We start from the raw sequence: 21,059 nt of genomic DNA, 5'->3' as shown, positions 1-21,059 counted from the left end.
GGAGCACACAACTGTGCTGAAGGCTTCTTGAATTTTCTCGCATTATAAATATACCAACAGCACTAGAAGACTGCCCTTTGTCTATTCTTTTCTCTCACCATGTAACTACTCAGTCTAGTTTATCTATCATATATTTCTTTGGTGACATCCTTTATTACAGTTCTGCTGTGAAGGTACCCCAAAGAAATATAACATGGCCTTTGCCCACAAGACGCTTACAATCCACATGAAGAGCTAAGATATGAAGGTGAAAAAAATGAAAGAACAAGATCATCTATCATAAAGTGTAGCATCAATGGCAAATGTAACCGCAAGGCAGCTAGAGAAGAAAAAGATTAGGAGAGTTGGAAACATCAGGACGGATTCAATGAGGAAGCAGGATCTGGTATACACGAAAGAGGAAATTTTAATTCACATATAGGTTTGACCAAGTCCTAGTAGCTCCTATCTCCCTAGATAGTTGAGGTTTACAAAATGCTTTCCTCCTAGGCCCCTATAGGACTGGTTGTACCAGCATTATTGACTCCATTTTCCAAATAAGGAAACTGAGGTACAGGGCAAGAATAGTTTCCAATGCTCAAGCCTCTCTTCTTCCATTTGAATGATTCAGGAAAAATAATCCTTGTCTTTAGTTACTGTGAAAAATATCTTTAATGTTTATTATGTGTTTTTTTCCCTCTTTTACCTCCCCCTCTAGCATTCACCAAATCCTATGCTGATGTGGTCTTCCTTGTGGATACCTCAGAGGGCACGTCCCCAGCCAGTTTCCATCGTATGAAAAGTTTTATTTTCAGAGTCATCGACATGCTAGAGATTGGGCGCGACAAGTATCAGATTGGGCTGGCCCAGTATGGTCACCAAGGTCATGTTGAGTTTTTGTTCAACACCTACCAGAAGCCAGATGAGATGATCACCCACATCCAGCAGAATTTCCTACTCCGAGGAGGTGCCAGGAGGACAGGGAATGCCCTTCAGTTCATACAGGAGACTTTTTTCCAGGAGAAGGCAGGGAGCCGCTTTCTCCAGGGCATCCCTCAGTATGCAGTGGTCATCACATCTGGGCAGTCTGAAGACTTGGTCTTGGAAGCCACTCAGAAGCTTAAGGCGAAGGGAGTAAAGATCATGGCAGTTGGTATACAGAACTTTGATAGAAAAGAATTGGAGGTCATGGCTACTCCTTCCCTTCTCTTTGAGATTGAGGGACAAGATGGGCTCAAGGAGCTTCACCAGGATGTCAGCCAGGTGTTGGAAAGCTCTGGCCGGTTGCACTTCAGTCCTGAGATGGATGAAGAAGCCTTGGCAGGTACGGTGGTTCTTTGGGGTAAAAGGAGAAGTTTACGTCACCTCAAGGTAACATAGGGTCAAAGAGCTGATAGTAGGAAAGCTAAGAGATGTCTTTTTATTATTACTTTTACTTATTATCATATTATTTTTAAGATGGAGCTGCCTTGCTTTTAGCAAAACCAATGCCATGATACCTTGAGTCATACATTCTCTGGGAAGGAGGGCAGGACCACACTTTTGAATCACACATGAAGAAGTTTGGGATATTCTGTGTTGGCTATAGTTGTGAAGATCTTTTCTGACACTTAGTGTCAAAGAGGGATTTAATTTCAAGATGGCAGAGGCTTAGTCCATCTAACCTTGAGGTGAGAAGGGGTGAAAATGGTGTCCTAATTTCCAATGGGATGGGAATATACTGACAGAAAATCTTTATATTTTCTATGTCACTTCTTTCTTAGGCAATGAAGTTTCTGATAATTGGGAGTAGGATCTGAGTACATTTTCTATTGTATCGAGAAATGAAAAAATCTCTGTGAATAAAAAAGACAAATTGGGGGGATAATTATTTATTTAATTTTAATTATCCATTTCAATTCATTTAAATTTAATTCATTTAAGTTTTAAGAAGAGAATTCATAATGGACACCATTTGATTTCTCCTTTACTACTAAAAAAAATGTTTAAAATATTTTTGTATGTATGAGTCCTTTTCCTCTTTTTTTGATCTTTTTGGGAAATAGACTCTGGATCAAAAGACATGCACAGTTTAATAACTTTTGGCTTAGTTCCAAATGACTTCCCAAAATAACTGGACTAGTTCATAGCTCCACCAATAGTTTAGTATCTATTTTCTCACAGTTCCTTCAGTATTTGTCATTTTTTGGGCAGTCAGTTTTGACAATCTGATGGACATCAGGTGGTATCTCAGAATTGTTTAAGTCTGCCTTTCTATAATTGTTAGTAATTTTCATTTTAAGAAAAGCATCATGGATTCCTGTGCTTTCCAGTGTTGTTGTTTTTTATACATAAATGAGTATTGTATCTCATCAAAAGGTTTTTTTTTTGCATCTATTGATATATTCAGTCTCATTATAGTATATGATCTTTGTGATATGTTTTTGTAGTCTCTTTGCTGATTTTTTCCCCCATAACATATGATGCTTGCTGATGGTTTTAAATAGATGCTACTGATTATTTTAAGGAAAAGTCCATTTATTCCTATACTCTCTCATGTTTTTAATAGGAATGGGTGTTGGAGTTTATCAAATGCTTTGATGTTTTTTATTTAAAAATTTTGCATCAGTGTTTACTATTGGTGAATTGGTCTTATAGTTTTCTTTTTCTATTTTGACTATTCTGGTTTAGCTATCCAGTCTATATTTGTGTCATAGACAGAAATTACTTATGCCATTTTTTCCAAACAGTTTATGTGGCATTAGATTGTTCTTTAAATGTTTGGGAGAATTAATTTGTAGATTTAGCTAGTCCTGTTTATTTTTCTTTCCCATGGAGAATGCATTTATGGCTTGTTTCATTTATTTTTTCTATTATAGTGTTTTATATATATATATATATATATATATATATATATATATACTCTATTTGATGTTCTATTATTCTGGGCAATTTACATTTTTGTAAATATTTATCCCTTTATTTAGGATCAGTTTTATTTACATATAAAACAGGAATATAGCTCCTAATAACTAATTTTTTTCCTGATTGTGAATTAATTAGCCATTTTCACTTTTGATATTGGAAATTTTTTTTCTTTGTTTTAAAAATCAAATTAACAAATAGCTTATCTATTTTTTTAAAACTTCTTATTTTATTTAATAATTAAATTTGTTTTTGCTTTCAATTTTATTAATCTTTCCTTTTATTTTTAGGTTTTCTGTTTTTATGTTTAATTTAAAGTTTTTAATTTATTGTTTTCCTATCTTTTAAAAAGTTATATGCCCAATATATTGATCTACTCTTTTTCTCTTTTATTGATAAAACTGTTTAGAAATATAAATTTTACACTAAGTTTTGCTTTGGTTGCATCCCAGAAATTGTCATATTGTTTCATTGATGTCATTATCTTTAAATAAGATTATTTATTATTTCTGCGAGTTATTCCTTGATCTACCCATTGTTTAGAAGTAAGTTATTTAGTTCCACTTAGTTTTTAATTTTTGCTTCAAAAGTCCTTTATTTAATATAATTTTATTGTATTTTGGTTCATGAAAGGTATACTTAATATTTCTATTTCCCCTCCATTTGTTTGTGAGGTTTTTAGTTCACTAATATAAGGTCAATTTTTGTGCATAACTGAGACATAGATTCCTTTCTGTTTCCATTCATTGTTCTCCAGAGATCAATCATATCTATCTTTTCTAAAATTTATTCAGGTCCTTAATTTCTTTTTTGTTTATTTTTTGGTTAGATTAATCTAGGTCTGAGAGAGGTAAATTGAGGTCCCTAACATTATAATTTTAATCTCTATTTCTCCTTATAACTCATTTAACTTTTTCTTTTTCTTTAAGAATTTAGATGTTATATCATTCGGTACATATATGTTTAGTGCTGATATTAATTCATTGTCTCTGGTATCTGTTAACAAAATGTGCTTTTCTTGTTTATCACTTGTGATTACATCTGTTTTTGCTTTTATCTTGTCTGAAATCATGATCATTACTCTTACATTTTAAACCTTAGGTGACATATAGTAGATTCTGCTTCAGCTTAGTCTTTTAACTCTGTGTGTATGTGTTTATGTGTGTTTGTCTTATAAACATATGTTGGTCTCCGTTCTGCTATCTGCTTCCATTATGTAGCTCTCATACTCAGAAATAGGTGGGTCTTTTGGGTTGAGGTCCTGGAAGCAAAATATCAATAATAACATAGATATGAAGTGATAAAGACCTGGAATAAGAGGAAGAGGTGGACCTAAGGGACATTTTGAAAGAAGAACTTATAGACATTGACAGTAGATTTTACTCAAGAAATGAAGTCAAAACGAAACTAGAAAGTCATATAAAATTGATTTTCCAGATATTCAGACTCTGGATGAGTGGTGTGGGTATGGTTCAGGGTTGAACATTTTAAAACCTACACATTGGTTGTGTATCACCTATAGTTACCTTTCTTGCCTTAAAAGGAGCAAAAAATTAGACCTGAATTTTAAACCATTAGATTTGTGCGATGTGTTCTAAATCATCGTATAGAAAGTGTAGCAGTCATTAGAATTGTGACTTATTGTTTCTGGATTTTTGCTTGTAGTGTGTACGAGTGCTTCTGTGGCTGACATTGTGTTCCTTGTTGAGGCGTCAAGTGGAATCGGGTTGGAGAATTTTGAGCTGGCCATACAGTTCCTGGGGAGAACCATCCACTCTCTAAATATTGGCCCTGACAAGGTCAGAGTTGGTCTGGTACTTTACAGTGAGGAGCCGAGGCTTGAGTTTGGCCTGGATACGTTCCTGAGCCAATCAGAAATCTTGAGCCACTTGAACAAGTTGCCATTCGTAGGTGGCCAGACCAAGACGGGAGCTGCTCTGGACTTCCTCAGGAACACTGTGTTCACTCAGCAGAAGGGTAGCCGGTCTAGACAAGGAGTTCAGCAATTTGCTGTGGTCATCACAGGAGGCTCTTCCAAGGATGAGGTGGACAGGCCAGCTTCTCTCCTCCGGCGCTCTGGGGTCACACTCTTTGCGGTGGGCACCCAAAAAGCTTCAGAAAACGGTGACCTGGACAAAATAGCCTCCTATCCACATCGGAAATATGCTATCTACCTGGAATCATTCCTGCAGCTCTCAATGGTTAGAGACAAGATAAAGAAACGTTTGTGCACAGAGATCGTGCAAAAAACCTTTTCAGTTCCAGTGATGACTCGTACCCTGAAAGAAGGTAAGAAGCATTCCCCTATTCTTCTTCTCCCTCTTCCTTCCTTCCTCTTTTCCTTCCTTCCTACCTTCTTCCCTTTTCCCCTTCCTTTCCTCTCTCTTTCTTCTTTCCTCCTTTTACACTCCTCTTTTCTGTTCCAAGTATCTCATATAATCCTTATAGTGTCATAGGTTGAGAGTTTTAAGGGACTTCAAAGGCCACTCAGTCCATGCCCTAATCTTACAGATGAGAAGACTGAGCCCCATGGAGGTAAGGGTGACTTGGTCACATTTCTACAGTAAGTAGCAGAACTGAGCTTTGTACCAAGGTCCTTCGACCCTTGAACAATGGCTTTTCCTGTATGTACAGCCTCTCCTTCAAAGAAGATTTTGAACCTTGCACTTCTTAGTTTTGTGAAGGACATACTTTGCTTCTACATGTATGTGCCTGAAGGATCTGTGATTGCCTTAGCACTTGGGAGCTTCTGCTGCTCCTTCCCAGAATGCAGATCACAAGCCATCTAGGACTTGGTAATAGACCCTAGGGAGGTTCATAGAGAAATTAGAAGTGGGCACATGTAAGGGAAGAGGTTAGAATCATAGAAAAAGCGGTGTGTGGAACACAGGCTGGAATTCTCTGTACTGCCTGGCCATAAGGGATGGGTGTGATGCTCTGTGCAAGTACTGCTGGCTTCTTGCTCCTTCTAGACAATGCTCACTCATAGGGGACCTCACTTAAAACAGGAGGTCCCTATTCTCACGAGGGCTGTGCCAGTTGTGAAGGGACCTGCCCTGGCTTGTTGAGTCTGCAGAAAGGCGTGGCTCATAAGAGTATCATTATCACTGTCAGGGTCACTTATGCTTTAGCATTTACAGAGGTCTTTTCTCAGGGTCCTCCTGCAAGGGACAAAGAATGAGAATCCTCCTATCCTGTTAGGATGCCATGTGGTGCAGGGGAAGGTACTAAACCTCTTGGGGCCTTCTGTAAGGTGACGATCATCCCTGAGATCCTTTCCAGCTTTAATCAGTTTTGCCATTTTATAGATAAGTGCTCAGAGAATGATCACCCATGGCCACGTGGCTGGTTAATATTGGAGTCAGGTCTCTGGCCTGATCCAGCCTGCCTCTTCATCATCACCTTCTATGTGGAAAGTCTTAGATAGACGCGGAACATACATTTCTTGAGAACAGGAATTGTTTCATTTCTGTCCTTGTATCTCCAGCATCGAGCCCAATGTCTGGAACTCGGTCTGTGGACTTTTTCTTTCCTAGGCTGTGCCTTTTAACCCTCTCTGCAGGGAGTATTTTTACCTGTCTCTGTGTTCTCACTGACCAGGCTGTGTAAACACGGAGGAAGCCGATTTCTATTTCCTCATTGACGGATCAGGCAGCATAGTCCCTGAAGACTTCAAGGAGATGAAAACATTCATGAATGAGCTGATAAGCATGTTCCATGTGGGTGCAGACCAAGTGCGGTTTGGGGTGGTCCAGTACTCAGACTATTCCCAGACCGAGTTTAACATCAGCCAGCACACCAGCGTGGCCCAGCTGAAGAGGGCCATTGGAAACATCGAGCAGATGGAAGGTGGCACCCACACGGGAGATGCCCTGAGATTCATGAAACAACTTTTTTCAAGGGTCGTCAGGGATGGAGTCCCTCGATTTCTCATCGTCATAACTGATGGGAAGTCCCAGGACCCAGTGGCCCAGGCTGCAGAGGAACTGAGGCAGGAAAACATTACCATCTATGCTATTGGTGTGAAATTTGCTATCACCAAGGAGCTGGTGGAGATTTCTGGCTCGGAAAATAGGATGTTTTTTGTGAATGACTTTGGTTCTTTAAAGCATATTCAGGAAGAAGTCATCCGGGACATCTGCTTCTCAGAGGGTAAGGAAGATGAAGGTCCCAAATCAACTCTCACTCATCATCCACAACAGGGGGGACATTTACACTCCCATCTTCAATCTGGCTTACAGCTGGGGAGAATAAGTTAGTCAGGTCGTCATGGAACAGAGAATTAAGGTGCCCCATGGGTCATCAAGAAGAGCACATTTCATGGTCTTGTCTTGTGTCCACTCAGACATAGCCACACAATGGCTTATTGGCTTGAGAAATGGTTGGACTGTGCCTTCTCAGTCATAGTGGATTTTCATTTTCAGAAGAGTTGGTACATTTTCCACCTAAGCTGCCACATTGCTGGATGTGCATGTTTTGGAGAAGGGATTTAGAGAGTGGGAGATGGGAAAGGGGGCGAGTTCCACTAAATTCAGACATGAAATGTTCCTTTTTTTTCCTTCTACATTTTCTTAGTGTGTAAGGATATGAAAGCAGACATTCTTTTCTTGGTCGATGGCTCTGAGAGGGTCCGCTCTAGAGACTTTGAGAAGATGAAGGAATTCGTGAGGCAGATGGTGAACCAGTCGGATATCGGCCCTGACAAAGTACACGTTGGGCTCTTGCAGTTCAGTTCAGTCCCCCAGGAGGAGTTCCAACTTGACACTTACTTCTCTAAGACAGACATTCTTGGAGCCATTTCTGATATGGTACAAATGAAAGAAGATACCCTACTGGGGAGTGCCCTTTCCTTCGCTTCTTTCTACTTTGATAGGCCAAAGGGAGGAAGACCTAATGTACCCCAGTATTTAATCCTGATCATTGATGGGGAATCCAAGGATGCTGTAAAAACACCAGCCAAGGCCCTCAGAGATAAAGGAATCAAGATCTTTGCCATTGGAGCACATAAGGCCGACAATTCTCAGCTGTTGGAGGTCACAGGTGCCCAGGACAAGGTGTATTATGAGGAAAATTTCGATTCCTTCCTTTTCTTGGAAAAGGAGATAATTTTTAGACTCTGCAATATAGAGGAGGGTGAGTAACAGCAAACCTCTGTTTGATTTGTCTATTTTAAAATTCACACATGAAACATGTAGAGGCTATCTACTGGGTTTAATTAGATTGAAAAGTTCTCTTTAGTTCTGTGCCAGAGAGGTGGGAGATAGTGGGTGGAGGGGACACTTTGCACTGAGCTCCTGTGTGTTTAGGTACTACATCACCCCATTTCCACATAGTTACCTTCTTCACATATTGGAAGAGATTGAGTAGAAATATCCCTCCTCACCTCCTCTTGGAATTCCCAGTTCTCCTGAAGGCTCAGCTTAGTTACCATCTTCTACCTGAGGTTTTTCTTGATTTCCTCAAGCAATAGTGCTCTTTTCCTATTGACCCTGAAATTTTTTTTGACTTCTTCTGTACATTGTATTTAGTTATTTGTGTACTATACCCCCCTCAATGGAATGTAAATTCCTTGAGAGCAAGGGTTCTTATTTTAAAGATCTCATCACCTACTATAATTTCTTGCATTCAGTCAATAAATGAGGCAACAAGTATTTATTAAGTACCTACTGTGTTCCAGTGCATATACTATTAATACTATTAAGCATCTATTCTCTTTTTGTACACATGAGAACACAGTAGGTACTTATTAAATGTTTGATAATTGGTTCCATTGGCATATAGTAGGTACTTAATGAATATTTTTTGGATTTTCCAGACTTTTCATCCTTGGTTACTTTTATTTAAAAAAATAAGTCAGGAGTGAATCAGGATTGGAACCAACATGTATATGTCTTCCTAGCATATATATATATTAAGACATATATAAATGTCTTTAAGTATTAGATTTCATCAGGCCCTTCAGTGCAAAGACAATGTGGTTGGGCAGAATTAACTCCTAAACTAGGATCCCGCACTCACTTGTCTTCTTTCTGAAAGTTTACAGAAGCTCAAGCATGACTGTGCAAGGTAGGCACCTACTTAGTGAATGAGTGAATGTGTGAGACTTTTCTCCTTTTCTTTCTCACAGCTTGCAAAAAGACAGAAGTTGCAGATATCCTATTTGTGGTGCATGCATCTAGTAGCACCTCTGACCAAGAGCTCATGGCCATTCACAGACTCATGGAAGCCATTGTCAACAACTCACTGGTTGGAAAGAACAATGTGAGATTTGGAGCAATTTCCTATAGTGATAATTCAGAAGTACTTTTTTCACTGGATACCTACATTACCAAAGCTCAGATCAGGGAAGCCATTTTACACCTGAAACCCAAGGTGGGAAAAGCCCACACAGCCACGGCTTTAAAGTTTGCGAAGGAAATGTTTGCCGAGATGCATGGAGGTCGCCCATCCATGGGTATCACCCAAATCTTGGTGCTCATTACCAACAGGCCAACTGAGCCTAAAGAAAGAGCGTTTTTACAAGACTCAACAGAGGCTCTGAAAGAAGCTGATATTAATGTCTTTGCCTTTGGAATAAAAAGTGTCAAGAGACCAGAACTTCACACTATCACAAGATATCTAGATAGATCATTTGTGGTGCAGAGTTATGATGAACTTTATGATTTGCATGAAAAAGTGACTCATGTCATATGTAATGAATCAAAACCAAGTAAGTGAACCTTTTTTTCCTCAAAAAATGATTTATTGGTGATGGGGTTTTTTTAATTCTAAGAATTGCCAAATTAACTATCACTTTCCCTCTTTGAACCTACTCTTATAATAACAACGTAATTAAGAAAATAGTTGGATGAAGCATTTGAATCAAAAGCATGTACAACCTTCTCCCAGTATTGGTGCTTGCTTTCTCCAAAGGAGAAGGAAATAGCTTTCATTAAGATTGGTTGATTTTAATTGCTTTGAGTTCATCTATCCTTTAATAGTGCTGTTGCTTATATCATTGGATACATTTTTCCATGATTCTAGATTTTTATTGTCCTGAATCAGTTATTTGAGTCTTCTCATTCTCTGAATTCTTCATCTTTGCCATTTCTAACTATACAAAATATTACTTTGCATTCATACACCACTATTATTTTTAGCCAATCTCCACTTGATGGGCACACACTTTGTTCAGTGTTTGTACAACCAAAAAAAATTAGTGAGCCTATTTTTTTTCAAATACACAATTCTTCTCCAATAGCTTTTTCCATTGGATCTGATTTTTGTGTTTATTTATTAGATGATTCAGCTTGATTAAATTACATTTCCTGATGTGCTTTAATGATACCCGGCCAATTTCTAATTTAGAAAGGATGCTATCATTCTTTTTTGTCTTCCCCCCCACTTAGTAGTATTTCATTTTTTTCCATTTATATGTAAAGATAGTTTTCAACATTTACTTTTTGATTTCCATTTTCTCCTCTTCCCTTTCCCTTCCTCAAGATGGCAAGCAATCTGATAGAGGTTATATATTTACAATCACATCAAACATATGTGATGTTGTGAAAGAAGAATCAAAACAAAAGGGAAAAATCATGAGAAAGAAAAAACAAAAAAAGAAAAATATTTTGCTTTGGTCTGCATTGAGACTCCATAGTTCTTTCTCTGAATATGGATTGTATTTTATGATGATTTATTTTATGATGAGTGTTTTGGAACTAGATCATTATATTTCCGAGAAGAGCAAAGTCTGTCAAAGTTGATCATCATACACTCTTGCTGTTACTGTTACAATGTTCTCCTGGTTCTGTTCACTTCATTTAGAGATGCCGTCATTCTTGTTGTTCTAACTTTTATCCTATTTTGATTCTTCTTTGATTCTGTCAGGCCCCTTAGGGTCTTCACTGAGTCCATCCAGCTTTCTAGAGATTAGGGATAGGGGCAGGACCATAGTTTTTAGTCCCCCATTCATAATATACTCTCACATTCACACACTCATATTTACATACACATCCCTTACACACCTCTTGCTGCTGCCTCTAGGAGCTACATGATGCTTGGCAGCATACAATAACATAAACATCTGAATTAGAACATAGGGTTACAGGGCAAGATGCTAGGGGCCCCCTCATTGCCATGTGGCAAAGCTGGAAACCAAAGTCTTTACTAAAGATTGTGCTGTGAGCAGAGCCAGAATTTGCTCTTGGTTCTTCTGCCTCCAAACCCAGTGCTTTTCTAAACAGTTAGGATGGTAAATCAGCTTATGCATTTACCTAAATTGTTCTCTATGAGAATTGGAGGTTTGGGACAGGTCTGGGTGATTTAGCTGATCTGAAGCTTGGAGGCACTTCTATATTTATGCTGGTAAGTTGTCTCATTCAGAAGCAGCTGTGGTATAATGAATCAGAGAGCCGGGCTCAGATCCAGGAAGAGGGGTTCAGGTCCTGCCTTTAACATCTACTGACTGTGTGACCCTGGATAAGGGACTTAACCTCTCAGGGTGTCCAGGTAGTTCTCTCAGATTCTAAATTGTAGAAAAGGTGCCACTTTGCATTGATAGAGACCTGTGAGTTCTGTGTATCATTTGAAATTACTCTTATCTCTATCCCTCGCCTCCTTGGCTCTGTGCTACATTTTTCACAGTGCACTCAGTTTTAACTTGTCTACAAACTAATTAATAATTAAAGGAATATGACTTTAAAGACATAAATGTGTATTTTTGTTCATTTGAATGAATCACTAGGCTAGGGTTGGGGATAAGAGTAAAAACATCAAGGGAGAAAGACTTGGATAATGATCTCACTTTCCCCACTTGTAATTTAATTGATTTTTTTTTTTCTATTTCCAGTTTGTGGCCATCAGCAGATAGACCTCGTGTTCCTGATTGATGGATCCTTGAGCATCCATCCCCGGAACTTCACTGCTATGAAGACCTTTATGAAGCAAATAGTGAGCAGTTTCACCATTGGCAAGGATAAGGTGCGCATTGGGGTCGCTCAGTATAGCACTGATCCTAAGAAAGAATTCTACCTCAATGCTTTCTACTCTGGTGCCGAAATCAGTGAACACATCGACAAGATTACCCAGCTGAGAAGTAAAACATACACTGGCAAAGGACTGAAGTTTGTCAAGAGTTTTTTTGAACCTGCCAATGGGAGCCGGAAGAACCTCAATGTATTACAGAGCCTAGTAGTCATTACCGATGGGATGTCCAATGATTCAGTCGTGGAAGCAGCAAATGACTTGAGAAATGAAAAAATCAACATTTTTGCCATCGGTATTGGAGTCATCAATCTCTTTGAACTTCAGGCCATTGCTGGTGACGGGAAGAGGGTCTTTTTGGTGGAGAACTTTGGACAACTGGGCTTTATCGAGAGGAAGGTTGTCAGTGAGCTCTGTGCACCCAGCGACATTATTAATCCTGGTGAGTAACTATTATATGTGTGCTGTTTATAATTCACATTTCCATGATGATTCCAGACAAAAGACAGAGGTACTTGTTGAATGGAGTAGACATAATCTCAGAGAGACTCATTACCTAAAGAAAGGCAAGGAAGTAGATGAGGGTTAGATGGAAATTCAATAAATAGGGGGTCTGTTTCTATATTCACCTCTGGGATCTTGTCAATGAGTTAGGAAGATTCAGCTCTTTCGTCTGCCAGGTTCTAGCTATCTGACCATGAATTGAGACTACAAGTTTCAGAGGAGCTGCCAATAGATCTGGTGGAGAGATTTTCTATATTATGCATTTTCTATACCAGTGAAATTACAGGATGGTATGAGAAAAAAAAAAAAAAACTTCATGTAGAACCCTGATCTAGCAGAGCTATATTAATGAAACTATGGACTCATTTTCTGCTTTCTTTTTTCTGCAATAGTTCAAACTAGTCTTCTTTTGATTAGCAGCTTTTAACCAGTACTTTAGGTTCATAGGCATCTAGATTTAGAGCTGAAAAGGATCTTGGAGGCAATCTAGTCCAATGTACTTTATAGATAAGGAAAACAGAGGCCTAGAAAGGTAAACAAGATTGAGGTTAAAAAAATAAACAAATAAATAAAAAGAAGGACTTAGTTAATTATATAAAGTATTAATATTCTATATTCCTAAGGCAAAATCAAAAGATAATCATGATTAAGTTAATGGAGTCCAAAAAATAAAGGAAGCCCAATCTCAAAGAATCATAGTTAGGTTGTCAGCATCTATCAAATTCACCAGTTTGCATTGCCTACAAAGACAAAGCCTAAAAATCCATTTTATGATAAAAACTTGAGGATTTTCTTTTCTTTTAGACTCCATATTTTCTCTGGATCTTAGAAACTGGGGAGGTTCCACTGACTAACATACAAATTAGAAGATTTATCTGATTTTAAAAAGCACATAAATCTTTATAATTAATGTGACTATCATACATCAATCCAGCCATTTATAAAGTGTGTTTATATCAATCTAGCCATTACAAAGTATACTTACTTTATAAGAAAAAAATCATGTTTAAGGCCTTATATTAACACAGTAGGAAATCTTCCCAGGACACTTTTTAGCATGAAACATAATTATTGCTTCAGTGAAATTATTTTCAAAGGATCTTGGGAAGCAAATATTCTCAGAAATCTAGTTTCTTGGTACCAATTGATGTATAGCTTCTGTAGGTCTAAGCTATTTCCCCAGGTTTATCATTAGGTCCCATATTAAATTAAGTTCAGCTAGATCAGAAATTGGTGGAATGTAGTGACTTCTTTTAATGTGAAGCCAAAATTTTCCAAGGTTGGCATGCTGTGTCGTTAGAACACTGTGAAATAATTGAGAGACACAAGTGCAATATCTTCTTTTCAAATGTAAAAGACACAGCACTACCAGGGACTTGAAAACACAGACTGACTTCTTCATTGTTTATAGAGGCCATGTAATATATTGGAAGAGCAATAGGGACCCAGTGTAAAACTTTGATTGGAATCTTGTTTCTGATACTTATGATTCTGTGACCTTGGGCAAAGCCTGTCACCTCTCAGTTTCCTGAGCTATAAAATGGAGACAATAATATTAGTAGTGTCTACTTCACAAACCTGTTGGAAAGGGTCAAATGAACTAATCCATTTAAAATTCAAAGCAAAATTTCCAATTTAGTGTAGTCAGCTGTGATTAATTGGTGATTGTTTCAAGAAATTATTAATTGCATGATTTTTATAGTTCCTTCCAACTCTTCATTATACACATATGAATAAATGCCTTTGTTTCAGCTACCCCAAATTCAGATAACATATTGCTAACAAAAGAGCCAGCGGTGGCTATTTTAATGCTCTTCATATCAATTATAGCAGCAGGTTCATCCCCATTTTACAAATAAGAAAACTCAGGTTCAGAGCTAAAGTCACTTGTCCAAGGACCCATAGTTAATAATGAAGTAATAAGTACTTGAATAAGGTCTGTTTCTAAACCTGATATGTTAGAAAGTTGTGACCAGAACTAAATAATAGGCTAGAATAAAAAGGTCATATAATAAATTCAACAAAAAATGAATTTTTTGGAAAATATATTTATATATTTGTATTTAATATATTTATTATATATGATATATAAGTAATAAATAAAATGTATTTAAACACAACCATACAGCAAGTTGTGTCAAAAGGCAGTTATTAAATGTCTACTATGTGTAAGACAGTGAGAATACAAAAAAGGCAAAAGCTGTCCTTGCTCCCAGTGAACTCCTGACCTAAAGATAGTGAAAGTAATCTGCAAACAGCTGTGTACAAACAAGATATATACGGAATGACTTGGAAGAATACAAGTATTTTGTGACGATCGCGTATTTTAAATCAGCAGGAGTCAGGAATTCAGGTTAGGGGAAAATCGTCAGTCTTTATTCTCAGTGAAGAAAGATCAGAGGTGGAAGGGAAGTAGCAATAGCAATGTGTGCAGCTGAGTCAAGAAGCTAGCTAGACCAGCAGCCACACGACCAGCAGCTTGGAGTATGGAACCCAGGCCCAATCTCTCAGCTTCTCTTCCTTTCTCCCTCTGCCTCCACCCACCAAAATCGTCATTTCCTATACAACACATCAGGACTTGCACGGAGAATGGGCAGGGGCCATTCTTTATCCAATCATGTATATTAATAGAGTATAGCCCAATTACTATTTAGCCTCACGTACTTGGGACCTCAGTGCATCAACTCAAACATCAGCCCATTACAGTGTTTCATGGTTATATGTACAGGTCATCTATTACAGGATCTCGGGAGCCTCCCTGTGAATTTTGAGTAAAGAACAGAAACTTTTAAAAAAGTATGTTATCAAAGAGAGGGGGAAGTATATGCTCTGAATTCATAGACATGAGTGATGATTAAACGTCTCTAAAAGATAAATGACTAGCTGTCACAGACTATGCAATAAACATGGCTGGATCTCAGCTGCTCTTGAATACTTGATGTTTTTTTTTTTGACCTTTCTCATGTTCATGAGAACACTAAACAAAAATGAGAACAGACTCAAATTTCCCACATTCATCATCATCATCATCTCCATTTTTGTATTAACAGTACTCCACTTATTTTCTCCAAAAGTATCATTGTTTAATTTTCTCTTGTGTCTGTGATCTTTCTTTTCTGGGTCAGAAGTGAATAACTGAGGCTTTTTTAGTGTGATTCCCTCTTGGGGCCAGAGAACTGGAACACTTCTGAATCCTGACTTTTCTTTGCATGATCTGACTCCTATTGGAGCCAGGTAGGAGGTGACAGAGCAAGGAATCATCAAAGTTATTTCTAAGAAATGGCTCAGCTATGGCTAAGAGATACTCTGAGGCTCATAGAACCCCACCAGTTCATAAACCTGCCCATTTGTCCTAGTGAAAGATCAGCTTTTCCAGAAATATATTTCTCTGTCTCTGATGGTCATTTTACAATTTTTTTTACAAGTTTTCCCTTGGTCTGTTTTGTTGGATGATATAACAAGACCTCAAGCCAAGGATGTCCAGGATCTAGCATTGCCTCTTATTCATATTTGTGGCTCTGAATGCCCCAGACATCTCTCCAAGGCCACGAAATAGAGTAAGGACTTGTTTGTCCTTCATTCTCGAAAAGGATCATGACCTCAGGGAGGTGCTGCCATGACCTGCAAGTGAATTGGACTTAAGTGATGGAGGCTGGGCAAGGTCCCCCACCTCCCTTTCCCCTCCAGGGCCATCTGGGTCCAGTGGTCAGATAGAGATCAGGACTACTGGAGATACAGTTGAGACTTGGGCCTTTTTAAGCTAGGATCATTAACAAGTCTCAGTTTGAACACATCCATTCAGTGATTAAGGCTACTCAGTGGTGGTGGTGGGATTGCCTCTCTAGGGCTTTCCTACATCAGGAGGTCACCAGCTTGTGCACTGTTTTTGGAGGGGAGGCTGTGATAGAGGTATTCTGCCCCAGTTGGCCATTCCTCAGGCCAGGAGGGCCCTTTTTGTTGAGGCTTCTGCTCCATTAGCTGCTGCTGCTGGTGGATGTGTCTGGGGATGGCTCCTCTATCACTGGATCTTGGCTTCCTGGTGAATTCCATTGTGCCCCCGTCTGCTTCCCCAGTGGCTCCTTCCACACAAGGTCAGTGATAGGCTGGCCCTCCATACATCTGCCCAGAGTGGAGGAGGCACTTAAATGTTTGTTGTGCAAGTTTAAAGTAGAAAAGGCAGAGCGTCCAGGGACCAGCAGGTGACTATTTTATTTTTTCTGTTTAAATTACTTTTCTCACTGATGTTGGCTTAATGTAACAATGGTAATGATTGATAATACATCAATGGTAAAAATGGTAAATGCAGTTAAGATGTACTCCATCAGACTTTTTTTTAATCACTAGCTTCTGCAGAAGCTCTCCTGATGTGCTGTCTTCCTCAGATGGTGGTCTGCCACCAGTGGCTGGTCAGTAAGCATTTCTTAGGCCCCTGCCCAGAATCAGCCCTTTGGGGCACAGGGAACCATGAATGAGCTCTGATGGGGTCTGTCAGACCCCCTACAGTTCAGGCCTGAGTCCCAGCTGGGTCTGATAGGCCAGGCAAGCTCCACACAGGGTGAAGTCCTTACGGGCCTGAGTCCTGGCTGGGTCTGATAGGCCAGGGAAACTCCATACAGGGTGAAGTCCTTACACTTGCTTGTTGCTGGTCTTCCCCCCTCACAGAATGCACTGTAGACATCTCAGTGGGACTCGACACTTCCACTTCGGCCCGTCAGGTGCAGCAGCGGCTGCAGCACCTGCTGCCGGACGTGATGCAAAGGCTGACCGGGCTGGCCAATGTCAGCTGTGGGGCCCTCGCCCCGCTCAACATCAGGCTGCGCTACCATGTGCCCACCCCCGATGGCCAGTCCCAGTTCGACTCGGGATTTGAGAAGTACAGTGAAGGGATCATCAGGAAGTTCTTTGACCAGCATGAGCTGATGAGCAACTCTATGAATGTGGCTTTTGTGCAGTCCCTTGGGGAGAAGGCTCTCAGCTTGACTTCTGCTAAAGTGAAGGTAGGGGCTGCATTTGGAACCCAACCGCCGACCATGCAAATATACTTTTGCTCTCACAGTATTCCCAAGCACACCTTCGTTTTTAGGCAGTGAAGTTCCCATATTTAATGCTTTTTTAAAGCAGCCTAGTGGAGTGGACAGAAGGCTGGCCTGTGAATCAGAAAAACCTGACACATTCTGACCTGGTAACCTTAGTTTACTTAGGTAACTTCACAATAACTTGAAGAATAGGAGGACCTATCTCCACTGAAGATAGGGGGGGGGTCCTAATTGGCCATTCCCTACAGCAATGAAATCACAGGTCCAATATAAAAATAAAAATGCTGATTTCCAATTTTCTTCATTGTTGGAAATTTCATGTTCATATTCTGACCTCACATATTCTAGAATAAGAACTAATAAGGAGATTCCTTTTTGTCTGGATTTGTCACAAATTCCTCCTAAGTATAGGTTGAGTGACTTTAGAAGGGATGTTGTACTTTAGGGAGGGCTCCTATCTCCCAGGTTATCATGTGCATTTACCAAGTCGATATACTGGGTTGTTTTTAGCCACTTCCAATACTCCAGTGTGATGTCTTTGATCTCATCAATATAGACATTCCCTCTAACGATTCCCATCGACCCCTATTCATCTGGGCAGCCCTTGTTTAGGCTGTCCCACAGCAAAGCAAATAAAAGAACTAGTACCATGTAGTCTTTTTTTAAAAAAATATTTTTTCCCATTGTCAAGTATTTATCTTTTTAAGCAGAATGCAAAAGAAGAAAAGAAAAAAATAGAAAATTATTGTATTGCATAATCATAGTTAATTAAGTAAAAAATTAAGTGCAATCTCCACATTAGCTTTGTCCACAAATACATTTCTCATTCTGCATCTTGGCCATCATTTCTCGGGGGCATTGCTCTTCAGTCCTCTGGAATCATGGATGATCATTTCATTGCCTAGGAGTCATTCAGAATTGTTTGTTGGTACAGTGCTGAGGTTGTGGTTTGGATTGTTCTTCTGGTTCTGCTCACTTCATTCTTTATCAGCTCATCCAAATCTCTCTGAAACCATCTCTTCATTTCTTGTAGCACAATTATGTTCCATTAAATGAATATACCATGATTTGTTCAGCCATTTTCCAAGTGAGGGAACATAACACCCCAGACCAATTGGCCTGAGCCAAAACATGGTGGGGGGTTGGAGTGGAGGTATCGTAGATGAAGAGATAATCTCCATCCCAAACCTATAAAGTGATTTCCAAGTTCATAAAGGTGGTTAAGAGGGATGATGGACCTTTGATATTTGTACATCACATTTTTGACAGATGCATCTGCTCAGTGCTTTTTTTTTTTTTTAATAACAGGTTCTCTTAGTATTTACAGATGGATTAGATTACGATTTGGAAAGACTAAAAGAAACTTCAACGTTCCTTCGTCTTAAAGGTATGGTGAGACAAGAATGATGGTCCAATGTTAATACCATGGCATCATACAGTGTCTTGTAATGGATAGAGAGCTGGTGTTAGGGGTCAGGAAGACTGTGATTTAAATGCAACCTTTGCTGCTTACCAGCTTTGTGGCAATGGGAAGGCCACCAAACCTCTCTGAGTTTGTTTCCTCATCTGGAAAATGGGACTAAAAAGACCTGTACCCCTGCAGGCTATTGTAGAGCTCCAGTGAGATACTGTTTGTCAAATGCTCTACAAGCCTCATAACACAACATAAATGTGGGTCTGTCACTTTCCCTTTCATTGTAGACATTATCTACTTTCTGATTTCCAGACTGCCTCATCCTGTTTCTATTGGTTTTAAAGCCTCCCATAGAGCTGTTTGAAGCTGATGCACCGACAAGCAAATAAAAGTTACTGAATAAGATGGGCGGGATGAAGAATGCCTGTTAAAAGCCCCCATTGTAAAAAAAAATTATTTTAATGTTTTTCCTTGGAAGGTCTTCATGCACTTCTATTAGTTGGCTTGCAAAGTGGGCAGAAGTTAGAAGAACTTCAGGATATTGAATTTGGCCGAGGATTTGGTTATAAACAACCTCTGAGTATCACAATGCAAGCTCTTCCAAGCCTTTTGCTGAGACAACTTGTAAGTTGTTTTTGACATTCACATCCTCCCACATTGGAACCCATTAATTTTTTTATTAAAGCTTTTTATTTACAAGATATATGCAAGGGTAATTTTTTCCAACATTGACCCTTGCATAACCTTTTGTTCCAAATTTTCCCCTCCTTCTTCCCCACTCCCTCCCTTAGCTGGCAGGTAGTCCAATACATGTTAAATATATTGAAATACACGTTAGATCCAGTATATGTATACATATTTAGACAGTTATCTTGTTGCACAAGAAAAATCAGATCAAGAAAGAAAGAAAAAGAAAAACTGAGAAAACAAAATGCAAGCAAGTAACAGAGAGTGAGAATGCTGTGTTGTGGTCCATACTCTGTTCCCACAGTTCTCTCTCTGGGTGTAGATGGCTCTCTTCATCACTGAACAATTGGAATTGATTTGGTTCATCTCATTGATGAAGAGAACCACTTCCATCATAATTGATTATCATATAATCTTGTTGTTGCCATGTACAATGATCTGGTTCTGCTCATTTCACTCAGCATCAGTTCATGTAAGTCTCTCCAGGCCTCTCTGAAGTCATACTTCTGGTCATTTCTTATGGAACATTCATATACCATAATTTATTCAGCCATTCTTCAATTGATGGGCATCCACTCAGTTTCCAGTTTCTGGCCACTACAAAGAGGGCTGCCAAACATTTTTGCACATACAGCTCCCTTTGCCTCCTTTGAGATCTCTTTGGGATATAAGCCCAGTAGAAGCAGATCCAGCCTTTGCTGGATCAAAGGGTATGCACAGTTTGATAACTTCTTGAGCAAAATTCCAAATTGCTCTCGAACCCATTAATTTTGTTAAAAAATGGATCTTAAGTTTTTTTCTTTTAAAACTTCATACCAAATGTCAAAATTAAAATATATTTTTCTTTTTTTGTGGATTTTATTTTCTAGGACACAGTTGTAGAAAGAGAATGCTGTAAGGTCAATTGCAAATTTTTGGGGAGAGCTGGTATTTCAGGAGAACGAGGGGGCCATGGAAGGAAGGTAAGAGACTTTATCAATGTCTTCCACCTACAAGAAGCATTTCTTACAGACTTTGGTCTGGTTATTGAAATAGAAAATAGGACCAGGGCTTAACTTTAAATTGTTGGGGGCATTGAGGTGACAACATAAATTCTGCTCCAGTTACAATTTGTCTCTTGTCAACAGGAGGTTATATGGTCCAGTGGGCAGCCAATGAATTTAGACAGCTGACATTGGCATCATTGGATATTCAGTTTTTTGGATTTAGTTTCTTCCTTTGCAAAAGGAGGGTTGAATTTTCAATTCAAATTTAATCTGACAAATATTTATTAAACTCTTTTATGTGCTAAGTGCAGAGGATTCAAATTAAGGTAAGCAAGATAATACCTCCAGGAGCTTACACTTTAACAGGTAAAAATGCACATAAAGAAAGCTGGGAATGGATTGTTCTCCTTCCTCTCCCAGAAACCCCTAGAGATAATCCAGAGAGTCCAGTGGAATCTGGAAGTGAGTATAAGGCCAGGTTTGGTCAAAGGTGACTCCAGGGGTGGGGCAGAAATGGACATGACGGCCCACATGGAGTCCAGGGCAGACTTGTAATAAATTTGGTAGCCACATGTCCCCCAGTGAGAA

General features: G+C 39.1%; 1 protein-coding gene across 1 annotated transcript in view; it reads left to right on the top strand.

The window, feature by feature from the left end:
* Positions 1-21,059, top strand: part of LOC111721183 (collagen alpha-4(VI) chain-like) — a 104,022-nt gene that overhangs the window by 22,925 nt on the left and 60,038 nt on the right. The window contains exons 5-14 of the mRNA XM_031940226.1: positions 698-1,303; positions 4,549-5,172; positions 6,484-7,035; positions 7,459-8,016; positions 9,011-9,592; positions 11,711-12,286; positions 17,011-17,345; positions 18,693-18,771; positions 19,277-19,422; positions 20,355-20,447. Coding sequence (XP_031796086.1) covers positions 698-1,303; positions 4,549-5,172; positions 6,484-7,035; positions 7,459-8,016; positions 9,011-9,592; positions 11,711-12,286; positions 17,011-17,345; positions 18,693-18,771; positions 19,277-19,422; positions 20,355-20,447 — 4,151 coding nt within the window. The remainder of the gene's footprint in view (positions 1-697; positions 1,304-4,548; positions 5,173-6,483; positions 7,036-7,458; positions 8,017-9,010; positions 9,593-11,710; positions 12,287-17,010; positions 17,346-18,692; positions 18,772-19,276; positions 19,423-20,354; positions 20,448-21,059) is intronic.

Source organism: Sarcophilus harrisii, chromosome 5, assembly GCF_902635505.1.
Source record: "Sarcophilus harrisii chromosome 5, mSarHar1.11, whole genome shotgun sequence".
In the NCBI taxonomy this organism is placed as follows: Eukaryota; Metazoa; Chordata; class Mammalia; order Dasyuromorphia; family Dasyuridae; genus Sarcophilus; species Sarcophilus harrisii.
The sequence above is the reverse complement of the archived record's forward strand: the minus strand, read 5'-3'. Positions and strand labels throughout refer to the sequence as shown.